The sequence below is a fragment of the Schistocerca americana genome, chromosome 9 (genome assembly GCF_021461395.2).
Source record: "Schistocerca americana isolate TAMUIC-IGC-003095 chromosome 9, iqSchAmer2.1, whole genome shotgun sequence".
NCBI lineage: Eukaryota > Metazoa > Arthropoda > Insecta > Orthoptera > Acrididae > Schistocerca > Schistocerca americana.
Genome location: NC_060127.1, coordinates 69,216,084 through 69,234,105, shown reverse-complemented (window position 1 = coordinate 69,234,105; position 18,022 = coordinate 69,216,084). Strand labels below are relative to the sequence as shown.

The 18,022-nt window shown below is 46.0% G+C and overlaps 1 protein-coding gene across 1 annotated transcript in view; it reads left to right on the top strand.

Moving 5' to 3' along the window:
- The first annotated feature begins 13,814 nt into the window (after positions 1 to 13,814).
- LOC124550655 (uncharacterized abhydrolase domain-containing protein DDB_G0269086-like) overlaps positions 13,815 to 18,022 on the top strand; it is a 48,377-nt gene continuing 44,169 nt past the window's right edge. Inside the window, exon 1 of the mRNA XM_047125379.1 lies at positions 13,815 to 14,225. Coding sequence (XP_046981335.1) covers positions 13,815 to 14,225 — 411 coding nt within the window. The remainder of the gene's footprint in view (positions 14,226 to 18,022) is intronic.

Below are 18,022 nucleotides of genomic sequence, written 5' to 3'. Positions count from 1 at the left end.
TAACGTATAATTTTTCCAGCATATCGAGGGTAGACTGAAGTCACCACCGACTATAACTGTATGAGTGGGGTACCTATTTGAAATGAGACTCAATTTTTTCTTTGAACTGTTCAGGAACTATATCTTTTGAGTCGGGGGGTCGGTATAAAGATCCCATTAATAGTTTCGTCCGATTGTCAAGTATAACCTCTACCCATACTATTTCGCAGGAACTATCTATTTCAATTTCACTAGAAGGTAAACTACTTCTGACGGCAATAAATACTGCACCACCAATTGTATTTAATCTACCCTTTCTGAACACTGTTAGATCGTTTGAAAAAATTTCGGCTGAACTTATTTCCAGCTTTAGTTCTGGTTCTTTCCCAACACAGCTACGACGATTTACAACTACAATACCGATCGTTTCTACAACTACCTTATTGTGTTTTACCTGCGACCTTTTAGACGGACGCTATTTCTGTGGTTCCCTGAGACCCTCTAACCTAAAAAACCACCCAGTCCCTTCCACACAGCCCCCGCTACCCATGTAGCCTCTTCCTGTGTGTAGTGGACTCCTGACCTATTAAGCGGAACCCGGAAACCCATCACCCCATGACGCAAGTCAAGGAATCTTCAGCCAACACGGTCACAGAACCGCCTGAGCCTATGATTCAGACCCTCCACTCGGCTCTGCGCCTAAGGGCCACAGTCGGTTCTATCGACGATGCTGCAGATGGCGAGCTCCGCCTTAATCTCCCAAGCAAGACTGGCAGTCTTTACCATTTCCGCTTGTCGCCCGAAAGCAGAGAGAATCTGCTCCGATCCAAAGCGACACACGTCATTGGTACCGACATTGCAGTTGGCTGCATGCTGTACTCTTCATGGCATCCAGAAGCACCCTTTCCACATCCGGAATGACTCCTCCCGGTATGCACGCGGTGTGCACAATGGCTCCCTTCCTCTCTTTGGCAGCCATGTTCCTAAAGGGCCCCATTACGCGCCTAGCGTTCGAGTTCCCAGCTACCAGCAAACCCACCCTCTGTGAATGCCCAGACTTGCGGGCCGAGAAGCTTCCTTTGGAACGGGGTGGACGACTGCATCCAGCTTAGAGACTTCGTCAGCCACAGATAACGCCCGAAACCTGTTCGTCGAATGAACCGGGAACGCCCTACACTGGGCCCCTCGGAAAGTTTTTCGCTGCTTGCCAGACTTTGGAATGGTCTCCCGCTCGACTACGGGTGAGGGGTCAACCTCGGTGCAGGCAGTACCCGGGGCGGCCACAGCAGTGGACCGAACGGGGGACACGTGGGACATGCTCGACCACAAAGTAGCCGTTTACCATGACGTTTTTGCTTCTAGTATCGTGTTGTTTCATCTGTATGCGTTTACGCCATTAATTTTGATACACCCTGTAGAGGGACGATACATTTCAAATGGAAAAGAGAGTTCAATTTTTTTTTTAACTTAATACTAATTTTGTGTCTTCTGGATCAATATTGAAATGCCGTTGCTACTATACAGGTGTGAAAATTTCTTAAATGTCTACGGTAACTAGGCTGCTTTAGAAAGAAAACTGTCTGGCAAAACAGGTTGTTGCCAAGATCCAAGTTTGATCGAAGTTAAAGTTGGTACTGCTGAATACAAACTGCAAATTTATCACTTTCTTTTCAAAATGTAAACAGTAGATGACTATTATAAAGTAGTAGCATTAGTACAACGTCTGACAATGAAGTTCTTTGAATAGGCCTGTAACATTAATGTAGATGAACTATGAACTACAGTTATCTTACCGTCCTTCGAAATAGTCACCTCGCATAACTATGTGCCGCTGAGCTCTGCGTTACATGTCCTGAAAACTTTGCACGAGGTCTTCCTTTGGGATGGTGTTCAAAACCTGTGTCACGTTTCGTTGTATGTCAGGAATATCGTCAATTCTCTTTTCTTCTCAAAGAGAGTTTGAGTCGAGGGGATAGGAAGAAGTCTGGAGAATTGAGATCCGACGAGTACGGTGGATGTTCATGTTGCACCATCGCCTTTTTTGCTAGGAACTGTTGGGTGATATTGGCTGCGTATGGGCGAGCGTTGCCGAGAACAAAAAACCAGGAATCTTGTTATGTGTACTGGGGTCGTACCCTGCGTGGACGTTGCATGAAACGGATCAAAATTTCGACGTCCCGTGCAGCGTTCAACGTCGCTCCCTCTGGTAGAAATTGCTTGTGGATAATGTCTTCACTGTCGAAAAACGTGATGAGCATCGTTCTGAAAGGTGATTTTTTGGCTCGGACCTTTGCCCGACGAGATGTTGTCGCAGAAAGCCGTTCCTTGTTTTGCTTTTCATCCTCAGTGACAACACAGTTCAAGAAACTGGGCGTCGCATCCACCGTTTCGACAAAAATCTGTGAAGCCTCTAAACGTGGCTGCTTCTGATCGTCAGTCAAGTGATGTGGCACAAGACGACAACACGTTTTCCTCTTCCATAAATCCTGGGTTAGGATTTGTCGCACGGATTCACAGTTCATGTGCATTCATCCGCTATCATGCACAATTAATTCACAGTCGTTCGTGATTAATGTCCTCACTTTCTCAATGTTTTCGACATTGACGGCGGTCGCCGGTCGTCCGCTACAGGGATTGTCAGAAACACTTACCCGGCCTTCTCGTAAACGGGCGAACCACCCGTACACACACTTCATGGACAGTGCTTGATCCCCATAAACACGTACCAGCATTGGATGCGTTTCTTTCGGTGCCTTGCCAAGCTTAAAACAAAACTTTAAATTGATCCTTTGCTTGTTCATTGTCCTGTGCTTATTTCAGAACCAACGCACTAAACAAGCCCTTCGTCCTACATGTCTAACACGGAACACAGACGATGCTCAACTGAACTACGGCGGGAGCAGGTTGTCAACACCGGCCGCTACGCAGCTGCAGCGTTGTGAGTCGCCAGTGTTGCCCGATCGACCGTTCTGACTCCATTCACCGACCTTTGTTGTCAGAGGTTGCATATTTACTTGAAGAAATACAGGAAACAGACAATTTTTATGTGTCTTTATGCACAGCAATGTAAACAGCTCTGGGTAGAATGTTTCTCGAATCGTATATTTACATGTGATTTGCAGTTATGGCTTTTCCTTCCGTTCTGTGCTTAATAAGCCCTTGTTTGACATTACTGTAGATCATTATTATAACAGTAAACACACCAAGTGAGACACCTACGTTGGACGTCGCATTCTATCACTAGTAGAGCACTTCCCAAGGGCCTATGACCGAGTGGTATATCGGCGGATAGTTCACACAGATTCTAGTAAATTGGCTTTCTGCAGTTGACAGAGGATATTTTATAAATGCTAATGGTTTTCAAGTGCCAACTAAAGTTTTTGCTCATTGTTGCCGGAGTTTGGAAGTCTACTAAAACCACTATAAGTTCTTTACGCCAGAGTCGCTGTATTTTGATTTTCTACTCCTCGCAGCTGGCAAGTATTTCCAGTTTTTTTTTCCGACGATTCTGCTATGACCTATGACGGAAATGTTAGCAATCCACACTTCTTTTCTATACAGTTTTGATGTGTGATGTATTGTGTTCCGACATTCGATCTGTCTGAAGTCAGAAGCCTCACAGTAATTTGCCACTTTCGCTTTCGAACATTTCCTCTGACGTGTCGTCCGATCACCTCTTTGCTTCCGGCAAATACTGTTTGTGTTGAAAGTTCCAGAGGATAATTCGTGGCACACCGACTCCGCTCGTAATCCGTCGTGGCGACCTTTTTGCAACAGATCAAGATATGGGCAGATGTTTTGTCAGCTTCTTTGGAGAGCCTGCGCTTTGGATGTTTTACTGCTTTCTAGATTCTGTTTTCGATGGCGCTCGTTCTGACGGCTTGTTCAAATGATTCAAATGGCTCTAAGCACTATGCGACTTAACATCTGAGGTCATCAGTCCCCTAGGCTTAGAACTGCTTTAACCTAACTAAGGACATCACACACATCCATGCCCGAGGCAGGGTTCGAACCTGCGACCACAGCAGCAGCGCGGTTCCGGTCTGAAGCGAATAGAACCGTTCGAGCACAGAGGCCAGCTGATGGCTTGTTCCTGTGAAGTAAAACTCGGTAGTTCAGTTTACTTCTATAGAGATCCGTTTGCCAGCCAGACCTAGGTATTGTATTTACCCGTTTTGTCTTCTATCTTCTCCAAAAACTACCCATGCCATGCTTTATTGCACCTTCTTTTGGGCATGTTTATGGGATGTAGAATACAGCGTGAATCACCGAAACTTACATATCGAATATTACAGAAATGGAAGATGCTGTTGATGTGCGGTTTTCACGGAATGGATTGGTAGCCAGGAGCTCGTATTGTTAGCCAATTAACACACTGTAACAATACTTAGAAAGTGTATTTATTGTGCATACATACACTTGTTTAAATGGAACAATGTCTATTGACGCTAACAGATTAAAATTAGTGTAAATCGGAATGTCATTGTTGTTTGTTGCAGGATTCAAGCGCGAGTCGTTTACGAAATATCGTATTTTGAAAAGTTTCCACACCGACACTTGTTTCTGACGTTCAGCCTGCGTAATTGCTACATACTGTGCTGTGTTTGTTTCCAGTGTACTTCTGTTTTCCTCGAGTCCATTACGACTTGGTACGCGCCCGCATCTCGTGGTCGTGCGGTAGCGTTCTCGCTTCCCACGCCCGGGTTCCCGGGTTCGATTCCCGGCGGGGTCAGGGATTTTCTCTGCCTCGTGATGGCTGGGTGTTGTGTGATGTCCTTAGGATAGTTAGGTTTAAGTAGTTCTAAGTTCTAGGGGACTGATGACCATAGATGTTAAGTCCCATAGTGCTCAGAGCCAACTTGGTACGCGGCCATAGTCCAAAGAGTAGGTCGTGAATGGACGGAACTTACTAACACAGAGACAAGCCAACATGCTCATTGTGTATGGAGAGTGTAGCAAGAACGCAGTTCGTTCTTGTACGGTGAAAATTAATGCCCCCAAAACTTTTATGTCTAAATAAAACAAACTGTATTAACACTCTACATTTTTATTGTTCATGTCTATATAGAGTATTTGTTTCTCAAAGTAGTTATCCTGACCACGAACACATTTTTCTCGCCTGCCGTTGTGGCCGAGCGGTTCTAGGCGCTACAGTCGCAGGTTCGAATCCTGCCTCGGGCATGAATGTGTGTGATGTCCTTAGGTTAGTTAGGTTTAAGTATATGTAAGTCTAAGCGACTGATGACCTCAGATATTAAGTCCCATAGTGCTCAGAGCCATTTGAACCATTTTGAACATTTTTCCCAACGAGAGACCAGTTTGTTGATACCTCTACTATAAAATGTCTGGGTTTGTTGATGGAGCCACAAGTATCAAACTCAAGACCTCCAAGGTGTTCTTTAAGCTTTGGAAACAGATAACAATTGGATATGGCCAGGTGGGGACTTTATGGAGAACAATCGAAGACAGTGAACCCAGGGCTTCGTCGCGCTACAGATGTTGCGGCGGTCGTGTGTGGACTGGTGTTGTCATGCTGAAGGAGACCCTGCTTCGTGTGTGGAACAACGTTTTCTGCAGGTAGAAATTCGGTTCCTGCATTTGAACAGTTCTCGGGTATCCGACCGGGTAGCGTCGTAATTTCTCCACAATATTTCGGCAGACGTACACGCAGCCATCTTCTGGTGGTTCCTGACGAATGCTGTGCTGTTCCTCTCGCCTCCCTATATATACTAGCCGTTACCCCCTCCACCGTTCCTCTCCTGGTGTCTTCGGTGCGGCCGGCGCGGCGGCTACTGGAAGTGGTGGGGGAAGCGGCGCCTGGGTCTGAACTGGGGTCTGCAGTCTCCCTGCTGCCGCCGTCGGGGGCGGTCCTCGATCTCTGGGACCGCATCTTTCTCTCCACGCTGAGTGCAGGGTCCAAGCCTGACTAAGTTGAAGGCCGCTGCCTTTATTAATTAGATCGTCCTGTAGTCGGATTTCGATGGCTTCTTTAGTAACGCAGCCCCAGAAGTAGGAGGATTGACGGAGTATTTTTGTTTTTTCACAGTCCATAGTATGGCCAGTCTTTATACAATGGTCAGCCACGGCTGATTTAGTGGCCTGGCGTAGTTCGGTATGGCGCTTGTGTTCGCGGCACCTCTCTTCTACAGTGCGGACTGTCTCCCCAATGTATGATTTTCAGCGCTGATAATTTGGTAAACGCCTGGTTTTCGAAAGCCTAGGTCATCTTTCACTGAACCCAGTAGAGTCAACGTTTTTGCAGGGGGTCGGAATACACATTTCACATTGTGTTTCCCCAGGATTCTACCGATTTTTCTTGAGGTGTTTCCGACTAACAGAATGCTCTCCAATGACTTGTGTTCTTCTGTTTCTTCTTCTTGCCCTCTTGGCGCAGTCTGTCTGAGTGCGTGTCTTATTTGCTTCTGGTTGTACCCATTTTTCCGAAATGTTTATAGGTGCTGCAGTTCTGCTGGAAGGCTCTCCTGATCGCAGATCGATCGTGCCCTGAGAACAAGTGTGTCGGACACATTTTAACATTTCAACATCCACCAGTGAATGGCTACAAAGCCGAAATTATGACTGTGTAAAGTAAATGAACAATGAAAAATCAAATGACGGAAATTTATTTCAATGTCCGCTCCATTAGCTGAACGGTCAGCGCATTTGGTTGCCAGGCACGGGGGCCCGGGTTCGATTCCCGGCTGGGGTGGGAGATTTTCTCCCCTCAGGGACTGGGTGTTGTACAGTCCTCGTCCTTATTTCATTCCCATTGTCGACGCGCAGGTCGTCCAGTGTGGCATCGCACTCAATAAGAACTGCACTTGGCGGCTGAACTTCCCGGATGGGAACTCCAGGCAACTGACTCCATAAGCTCATTTCCATTTTTTCAAAAAAATTGCACATGACTCTGGTCTCCCACGAAGGAAAGATTTCATTTCAAAAGAAAGTTACAGGACACACACAAAAATGACGCATTAGAGAATAGAATATCTCTCCAGGTTTCGATTTATAATACCCGCAGTGACAACTAGGGGCTAGGCGCGCCACAACAGATTCCGCTCCATATTCCTGTATCGAATTAGTTCGCGACTGCAGCAGGCAACTGAATGAACGCAAGCGTGTTGCTTCGGTTCCTGCACGGGCAATTCGCGCCAGCGAATTATAGGACCTATTGACGTTTGCCACGTCACAAACGGTGACCGAATGAGAGCTGAAAACCTGAAGAGATGCTGTCTTCGATGATAAATGCCTGTTTCGTGAATGTCCTGCAGTTTTCATGCAGTCCTCTTCTGAAAGCTTAGAGGTACTTACTGGATGACAATTAGTGATTTCTATGAAAAAAAGACATAAATTAGTTACAAACTACGGCGTACACACATTTCATTCAACAAGCAAACGTCACTACAGATATTTGGACTTAGGTTATGAGATACTCGATATGCCTGCCATCATTGGCGGTGATGTGGCGCAGACGAATAGCGAAATTCTGCATGACCCGCTGAAATGTCGGAAAATCGACGCTGTCGATGACCTCCTAAATGGCTGTTTTCAGCTCAGCAATGATTTTGGGGTTATTGCTGTACACGTTTTCTTTAATATAGCCCCACGAAGAGGAGTCGCATATATTCAGATCCGGAGAATATGGCGGCACAATCGGGGCCCATGCCAGTGGCCTCTGGGTGCCCCAGAGCCAGAATGCGGTCCCCAAAGTGCTCCTCCAGGACATCACTCTTCTGCCCCAATGGGATCGAGCTCCGTCTTGTATAAATCACATCTTGTCGAAATCAGTGTCACTTTTAACAATGGGGATGAAATCATCTTCCAAAACCTTTACGTACCGTTCGGTAGTCAACGTACCATCGAGGAATACCGCAACCGATTATTCCGTGACTGGACATTTCACACCACACAGTCAACCGTTTAGCAAGAAGAGACTTCTCGATCACGAAATGCGAATTCCCAGTCCTCCAAGTGCACCAATTTTCCTTGTTGACGCACCCATCCAAATGAAAGGGGGCTTCGTCGCTAAACCAAACCACGCATGCGCATATATTTTCCATCATGCCCCATGGCCAACCGTGCAGTTTGAACGTCCTAACGCAAACCGTTGAGAAGTTCTGACGATTTTATTTCATATAGTTCAGTAATTGTCACCCCGTATTAATAACCTTTCATATACAGTTTCTACTACTGCTTTACCTGATGGCTTTCGGTGCTGGCATAAAACGACACAGTAAATCAGTCTGAAACTCTTGCAAGCCTCAGTATGAATGAGCCGGCCGTTGTGGCCGAGCGGTTCTAGGCGCTTCAGTCCGGAACTACGCTGCTGCTACGGTCGCAGGTTCGAATCCTGCCTCGGGCATGGATGTGTGTGATGTCTTTCGGTTAGTTAGGTTTAAGTAGTTACAATTCTAGGGGACTGATGACCTCAGATGTTAAATCCCATAGTGCTCAGAGCCATTTGAACCATTTAAATATGAATGAATGAAAATTAGAGCGTTTGCTGATGAAAAACACATGCCTTATTCAGTTGTAAGTTTTGTTTCGTGTGTAAGTGTGCTTTGTTTCCAACATACCTCATTCTATAAAACTGACATGAGTAGATCCCTAGCCAACAAACAACATTCCCTAGGTGAGCTATCGCCGCAACACTTCATAAAGGCAGCGACTAGTAGGTGTGTTTTACTGCCCGATCGTGTGTCCGGCAACGGCACTCAGCCTATGGAAAAGAAGTAAAAAATATTCGTTTGTACAGCTTTCTTGCTGTAGGGGAAGATCGACTAACACTGGACATATAAGCATTTTCGAAATAATAAAATTATTTGTGTGTTGTATTGGAACATTCTTCGCGCTAAACAATAGTCTACAGCTTCTGTCCTTATCGAAGATAAAATTGAGACTCGTATGTCTCCAGGAAAATGTCATTCCATCAGATCAGTAGATCAGATCACCTAAGCCTGAGGTACAGGCAGGATTTCCCCATAATGTACAAAGCTGGGATGCTATTCCAATATCGGAGAGCTTCGGCAATACTGACGATTTAAGAAGGGGAACATGGGCTGAAGGTGTGAACTGAAGTTTGTGTTAGGGAGGTCACTCGACTAGCTGCGATAAAGGCGAGTTGCAGTGATGTAGTGGTTAGCACATCTGCATGACAAGCAGGAGACCTGGGTTCAAGTCTCGGACTTGGCACAACATTTAGTTCATTTCTTCAGATCTATCCTTATCGAAGATAAGTTGAGACTCATGTCTCTAGGAAAATGTAACTTCCCAGGTCATTAGTAAGATATGTTACTTAACCCATACATACTACAAAAATGTATGTGTGTGCGTTCCACATCTCCTGCTAAACCGCTGACCGATATCAACCAAACTTGGTACACATATTCCTTACTGTCAACCAGAAATCGCTGTCTGGTAAGAACCACCTGCCTATCATAGTTCAGGGGATCCGACATCATAAACAATAAGAAGCGTGAAAAACTGCCACATCATACACCACATTTAAATTTATTACTTTCTTGTTACTAACGTTCTTCATTATACCTCCTGGACATGTAACTAGTAATAATGTTTGTGATCAGTTAAGAGTTAAATATAGACTTCAGTGAATTTATATTTTGCTTATTACATCTCTCCATTTGAATACTCTCAATTTTTGAACATAACACATATTTCTTTCTATGACTGTTCAATAATTTCAAAGGTGTTTTCATGAATACATGAATTGAAAGTAGCAGTATTATACTAAAAATACGGTTCAGTTTTTGTTTTCGTTTCTAATAGAAAACTGGCAAAATGAATGTCCGCGCAATGCCAGGTTTGTCAGCTAGTAAAATCATAGAACTCGATGTCATAAGAATGCACTTTTGTTGATTTTTGAATACTTCTTCCACGTTTTGCAATATATTCATTAACATTTTATGACTATTGTACTTCACATGGAATAGTAATGTGGAAACAAGTCATATTTTAACTGAATCGTAAATAGTTATAAAACTGGACTTGTCCATCAGCATACCTAGTTTATTAAGCAGTTTGTCATCATTATTTCAGGGTAAGGTGCTATTTAAATTTTGAACATGATCGTACAGTACTGTTTCTCGTTCATAACTGAATGTTATTGGAACAAACAGGGTTGCCACTTCTTCATTTCCCGATAAAGCTATAGGTCTATCACCTATGCCTCTTCTTGGAACTAAATTATTTCTCACTTGATTCACTGTCTGTCATTTCAAGAATTCTGACTTTTTCTAGGGCTTCATTATGTTATTTTCATCACATTTATGTTATGTCTTCTCCATATTGGTCTGTAAAAAAACACGGAAAAAATTAACTTTATATGCCGTCTATTTTGTCCGGTACGAGGTTTAATTGCTTTTTACGATTCAGAACAAATGTACTGCTGTCGTCTTTAACATTCCCATTGTTGTTGCTCTGACCAGACATTGTGACAGGATTAATATCAGTTGTATGTAAATACACAATAAATGTCTTATATTTACGGGAATCGGCAAAATGCTGCGAGTAAAGACGATAATGGGCAAGGGGCAGTACATTCACAGCGTGTGGATAAATTCAGAATTTGGGTCTCAGAAATGTTCAAATGTGTGTGAAATCTTATGTGACATAATTGCTTAAGTCATCAGTCCCTAAGCTTACACACTACGTAACCTAAATTATCCTAAGGACAAACACACACACCCATGCCAAACGGAGGACTCGAACCTCCGCCGGGATCAGCCGCACAGTCCATGACTGCAGCGCCTTAGATCGCTCGAATTTGGGTCTAATGAGAAGCATGATAGGATAGTTGTCCATGCAGTTCCAATGTTCAGTGTCTCCGGATCGTTCAGTGGCCAGTACATCTGCCTCGTAAACAGGAGACCCAGATTCGAATCCCTGTCTGGCACAAATTTTCATCTTTCCCCATTGATTTCAATCAATGCCTTCTCGCAGCCAATGTCTGTAATTCCTTTGTGTCTGGTGTCTTTTCTTTTGGACACACACACATTTTAAGTTGACAAACCAGAATAATTCGAAAAATAAGCTTCACACGAAAAAATGTGTAGAATCCAAAGTTGATTATTTTCGAGGGGGACATGTGCTGGTGCTAAAATTAGCCCGCCAACCTAGTCCCCCGGGGGACTGGGGCGGGAGGCAACTTTAAAATTTCAAATGGGAACCCCCATTCTTTATTGCAGAATCATATTCTACATAAGAAACTACGTACATCTTGTGTTAAATACTTGTTTTGATTCTTGATACTTGGCTCTGTAACTCAAGAAAATCCTTGTTCTCATTTTTGCTTGGAAAATGGTTACGGACTCACTGGAAACAAGCACCCCGAAATTCATTTACTTGCAAGTATTTGCAAATAAACAACAATAAAACGAAACCAATCGTTCCTTTTCAGGATCACCAAATCTTAAACGGGATATACGAATACGTTCATCTTTAGTTAGCGAGTAGGTTAGTCTTTTCTTCAGTTAGTCTATTATTTTATTTACTATGTGAGTTAATGAGTTCACTCGTTAGTGAGTTGGATGTTTGGTTAGTTAGTTAGCTAGTCAGACGATTTGTTTCATAATTAAAAGTTGTGTGGCCTCATGACCAGGAAACAAACAAAACTTATCCGAATCTGCAGAACAAATTTTATAGGTCAGCATTTGTAAAACGCTAAGTCCTCTCTCTCACACCCCACCCTATGGGGAGAGAGGGAGAGTTTTAGATCTAGCGAATCAAAATTTACGAAGTAAATAAGCATTTTTTTATTTATCCGTAAGCTTTTTCCAAGCAAAAATGAGAACACGGATTTCCTTGAATTACAGCGCCAACTACCAAGAATCAAAACAAATGTTTAAGACAAAACGTACGTAATTTGTTATGTACAGTCTGGCTCTGCAATAAAAAATGGGGGTTCCCATTTGAAATTTTGAAGTTGCTTCCCGCCCCACCCCCAAGAGGCTGGGGTGGCGGGCTAATTTTAGCCTCGAAAATAATGAACTTCGAATTCTACACATTGTTTCGTGTGAATCTTACTTTTCAAGTTATTCTGGTTTGTCAACTTAAAATTTAGGGTATATATATACACTCCTGGAAATGGAAAAAAGAACACATTGACACCGGTGTGTCAGACCCACCATACTTGCTCCGGACACTGCGAGAGGGCTGTACAAGCAATGATCACACGCACGGCACAGCGGACACACCAGGAACCGCGGTGTTGGCCGTCGAATGGCGCTAGCTGCGCAGCATTTGTGCACCGCCGCCGTCAGTGTCAGCCAGTTTGCCGTGGCATACGGAGCTCCATCGCAGTCTTTAACACTGGTAGCATGCCGCGACAGCGTGGACGTGAACCGTATGTGCAGTTGACGGACTTTGAGCGAGGGCGTATAGTGGGCATGCGGGAGGCCGGGTGGACGTACCGCCGAATTGCTCAACACGTGGGGCGTGAGGTCTCCACAGTACATCGATGTTGTCGCCAGTGGTCGGCGGAAGGTGCACGTGCCCGTCGACCTGGGACCGGACCGCAGCGACGCACGGATGCACGCCAAGACCGTAGGATCCTACGCAGTGCCGTAGGGGACCGCACCGCCACTTCCCAGCAAATTAGGGACACTGTTGCTCCTGGGGTATCGGCGAGGACCATTCGCAACCGTCTCCATGAAGCTGGGCTACGGTCCCGCACACCGTTAGGCCGTCTTCCGCTCACGCCCCAACATCGTGCAGCCCGCCTCCAGTGGTGTCGCGACAGGCGTGAATGGAGGGACGAATGGAGACGTGTCGTCTTCAGCGATGAGAGTCGCTTCTGCCTTGGTGCCAATGATGGTCGTATGTGTGTTTGGCGCCGTGCAGGTGAGCGCCACAATCAGGACTGCATACGACCGAGGCACACAGGGCCAACACCCGGCATCATGGTGTGGGGAGCGATCTCCTACACTGGCCTACACCACTGGTGATCGTCGAGGGGACACTGAATAGTGCACGGTACACCCAAACCGTCATCGAACCCATCGTTCTACCATTCCTAGACCGGCAAGGGAACTTGCTGTTCCAACAGGACAATGCACGTCCGCATGTATCCCGTGCCACCCAACGTGCTCTAGAAGGTGTAAGTCAATTACCCTGGCCAGCAAGATCTCCGGATCTGTCCCCCACTGATCATGTTTGGGAGTGGATGAAGCGTCGTCTCACGCGGTCTGCACGTCCAGCACGAACGCTGGTCCAACTGAGGCGCCAGGTGGAAATGGCATGGCAAGCCGTTCCACAGGACTACATCCAGCATCTGTACGATCGTCTCCATGGGAGAATAGCAGCCTGCATTGCTGCGAAAGGTGGATATACACTGTACTAGTGCCGACATTGTGCATGCTCTGTTGCCTGTGTCTATGTGCCTGTGGTTCTGTCAGTGTGATCATGTGATGTATCTGACCCCAGGAATGTGTCAATAAAGTTTCCCCTTCCTGGGACAATGAACTCACGGTGTTCTTATTTCAATTTCCAGGAGTGTGTATATATATATATATATATATATATATATATATATATATATAGTCTTGCAAATAATACACAGCACTCTAAAGTTCAGTGTGTGCAGAAAAATCCTACAAGAAAGAGACAGCTTGCTACTGCTACTCCCCAGATATGCACTATTGTTTTGATTCAAACTAACATGAATAGTCTTGCTCCTGCAATGCTGACACAACAGTGGCGTAGCAAGTACTGCCAGTAATGGCAAAATTTAGAAACAGCTCTTTTCTTATGTAAGCCACTGACCACTACTGTCGAACCTTCCACTACATCACGCAGTGTTTTCTTATCTTCCTCAGGAAATGTTTAAGAACTTATTCAGTGGAGCCCGGCCTAAGAAGCCGGGCGGGTCCGCGAGCACCCGCGCGAGCAGAGAGAGCCTCGAGACAGACCTGAATGAGGAGCCGGTGGTCAAGGTGTCCGCCAAGCGGTCGTCCAAGGACAAGTCCCCAAAGGCGAAGCCCCAGAAGGAGAAGCCCCAAAAGGAGAAGTCTCCAAAGGAGAAGAAGCGGTCCGGCACCGGGACTTCGCCCTTTGGGTCGGGACTTCTGAATAGGCGCGGCAGCAGAGAGAGGCGCCGCGCGGAGGCCGAGCAAGAGCGCCGCCTCCAGGAGGATCTCCAGGAGAGGGACCGCATCCTGAGGGAGAGCCAGGAGGGCAGGGCTGGAGAGGACGGCCTCTGGGAGATCCCGCTGGACAGCAGCACCTCACAGGTGAGCGCCAGAGTTCCGCCACAGTGCTGCGGCAGGCTATCGCTTTGTATAATTTTTCCTATCCATTACATAAGTGCTTTGCCTTATTGTTATTTTTGGGCTTAGTTTGATTATCTTATCTCTAAGGTTGTATGAGGGTGATTCCAAAAGTAACTGCAAACTATATTTTGTGAAGTATATACACTACTGGCCATTAAAATTGCTACACCATGAAGAAATGTAGCTCATAAACCGGTAGTCATTGGACAAATATATTATACTAGAACTGACATGTGATTAGATTTTCACGCAGTTTGGGTGCAGAGATCCTGAGAAATCAGTACCCAGAACAACCACCTCTGGCCGTAATAACGGTCTTGATATGCCTGGGCATTAAGTCAAACAGACCTTTTATGGCGTGTCCAGGTACAGCTGCCCATGCAGCTTCAACACGAAACCACAGTTCATCAAGAGTAGTGACTGGTGTATTGTGACGAGCCAGTTGCTCGGCCACCATTGACCACACGTTTTCAGTTGGTGAGACGTCTGGAGAATGTGCTGGCCAGGGCAGCGGTCGAACATTTTCTGTATCCAGAAAGGCCCGTACAGGACCTGCAACATGCGGTCGTGCATTATCCTGCTGAAATGTAGGGTTTCGCATTTATCGAATGAAGGGTAGAGCCACGGGTCGTAACACATCTGAAATGTAACGTCCACTGTTCAAAGTGCCGTCAATGCGAACAAGAGGTGACCGAGACGTGTAACCAATGGCACCCCATACCATCATGACGGGTGATACGCCAGTATGGTGGTCCCGAATACACGCTTCCGATGTGCGTTCACCGCGATTTCGCCAAACACGGATGCGACTATCATGATGCTGTAAACAGAACCTGGATGGACCCCAAAAAGTGACGTTTTGCCATTCGTGCACCCAGGTTCTTCGTTGAGTACACCATCGCAGGCGCTCCTGACTGTGATGCAGCGTCAAACGTAACCGCAGCAATGGTCTCCGAGCTGACAGCCCATGCTGCTGCAAACGTCGTCGAATTGTTCGTGTACATGCTTGTTGTCTTTCAAACGTCCCCATCTGTTGATTCAGGGATTCAGACGTGGCTGCACGATCCGTTACAGCCGTGCGGATAAGATGCCTGTCATCTCGACTGCTGGTGATACGAGGCCGTAGGGATCCATCACAGCGTTCCGTATTACCCTCCTGAACCCACCGATTCCATGTTCTGCTAACAGTCATTGGATCTCGACCAACGCGAACAGTAATGTCGTGATACGATAAACCGCAATTGCGATAGGCTACAATACGACCTTTATCAAAGTCGGAAACGTGATAGTACGCATTTCAACTCCTTACACGAGGCATCAGAACAACGATTCACTAGGCAATGCCGGTCAACTGCTGTTTGTGTGTGAGAAATCGGTTGGAAACTTTCCTCATGTCAGCACGTTGTAGGTGTCGCCACCGGCGCCAATCTTGTGTGAATGCTCTGAAAAGGTAATCATTTGCATATCACAGCATATTCTTTCTGTCGGTCAATTTCGCGTCTGTAGCACGTCATCTTCGTGGTGTAGCAATTTTAATGGCCAGTAGTGTATTTCACTTATAGGTACAAACAAGATGTCATTTGTCAACATAACTACCCTCTTTTCGATCATTTCTCATATCGTTGCGTCAACTTATTCTATTCCATTAGAATAAAAGGTTTCTGGTTGTGCCCGCAACCAAGAGTGCACCATTTCTTTAACCTCATCATCACTTTCAAATCGTCGTCATCTGAAATGGTCCTTCAGTGGTCCGAACACACGGTACTCCGAAGGAGAGAGATCATGGCTGTACGGGGTGCGAAGTACCACCTAAAACCTCAGTCTTCGAATGCCGGCAACAGTTTCAGCGGCGGTGTGGGGGCGGGCGTTGTCGTCAAGGAGAAGAACGCCTCTAGACAGAAGCCCTCTGCGACGGCTCCGTATTGTTGGCTTCAGCTAATTCTCAAACATGGGACTTTAGCGGGCACTGTTCACTGTTTCACCTCGTTGCTAAAAGTGCTCTAAAACCGGCCCATTTATATACCAGAAGAGGGTGAAAAGGGGCCAGGGTAGCCGAGAGCGCTAACGCACTGCTTCCTGGACGCGGGTAGGCGCCCCGGTCCCGGATCGAATCCGCCCGACGTATTAACGACGAGGGCCGATGTGCCGGCCAGCCTGGATGTGGTTTTTAGGCGGTTTTCCACATCCCGCTGGGTGAATACCGGGCTGGTCCCCACGTTCCGCCTCAGTTACACGCGTCGCAGACATTTGAAACACGTCCGCACTATTTCACGGTTTCCACTAGATGCAGACAGTTGGGGTACACTGATTCCGTCCTGGGGGGTACGGGGTGGCGGCAGGAAGGGCATCCGGCCATCCCTAACACTATGGCGTCAGCGAAAGAAAGAAAGAAAGACGGTGAAAAGGGGCTTTGTGGCAGAGGGCTGAGATTTGAATTTCCTCTTGGCTGTAGAAGATGTGTGTCACCGTTATGAAGACTCTCATTTGCTTTCTGGTTAATGGTGATGCACCCAGGCTTCGTGTCCTGTGACGATACGTGTCAGAAAGTCTTGTCCTTCAGCGTTACATCGCGCCAGAAGCGACGTCGAGCCTGAACACGCATCATCCTGCGTTCACCAGTGCGCATCCTAGGCACCCATTGTGCACACGAAAAACAGTACTTGAGAACCTCACTAACAATGTTATGACGGCATCTGACAGTGATACTAAGCTACTACAGAAATACGGCGGTTCTCACGAATCATAGCATCAGCGTGTCCTATATACTCATCAGTAACGGCTGTGCTGAGACGACCAGATCGTTGCTCATGTGGCTTAGTTACTTCCACATTTTAAAGGAATCTATCCACTTTTTCACTCTTCTCTCATTAATGCAGCTATCTCTATACCTTTACAACTCTATGATTGTGTCGAGGTCTCATGCCCCCAACCACAAAAATTGTATTACTGTTCTTCTAACCTGCACGTAGCTAGGGATGCGTCCATTTTGTTTCAGCCACCTTTCCTATTCACCTTGTCATGACATATATAGGCTTACGCCAGAACTTCCTCAAAACATGCATCTTCACTCCCCAGGAGTCTCAAATTCCTGACATATTAACTGCATTTAATGTTGATAGTTTACTGTTACTTTCTGAAATGCCCTCGCATTTCTCACAATTTGTTTTCTCCTTCTTCTTCGTCTTCACTTCAGGTATTAGGCAAAATTGTGTGTTACGGTACTCATCTTTTTGATTCTCTGGTTGAGCGTTTAAGGAGACCAGAAAACTAAGGACAATCAGTCTCCTATTCACCATTCACTCCCGAGAACAGTAGTATTGTACCCATTCTGCCTGTGTATGAAGTAAATCTTGTATCCAAGTGTGAGAAATGTTTGCGTAGAGTGCGTCTGAGGCGGAATGTGGGAACCAGCCTGGTATTCACCTAATGACATGTGGGAAAGCGCCTAAACACCGCATCCAGCTTGGCTGGCACACCGAACCCTCGCCGCTAATCCGCCGGGCTGGTTTGAGCCAGGGCTGGTGGCGCTCCCAGAAACACATTTTCGCCAGAATCTAGCCCTGCTTTTCCTTCCGTCCCGCTTAGAGTGTCTGGCCTTTAAGGGAAGTCTCTCACTCTCCATTGTTGTAGGTGTTGGTTCCACCTCCTTGTGTCATCTACAATTCATCATTTAGATTAGATACCTTTACTTCTTCTCTAACATCTTGGTTCCTTAGTCTTCCTTCTATCACGCAACCTTTACCCCTTCTCAGGAATTT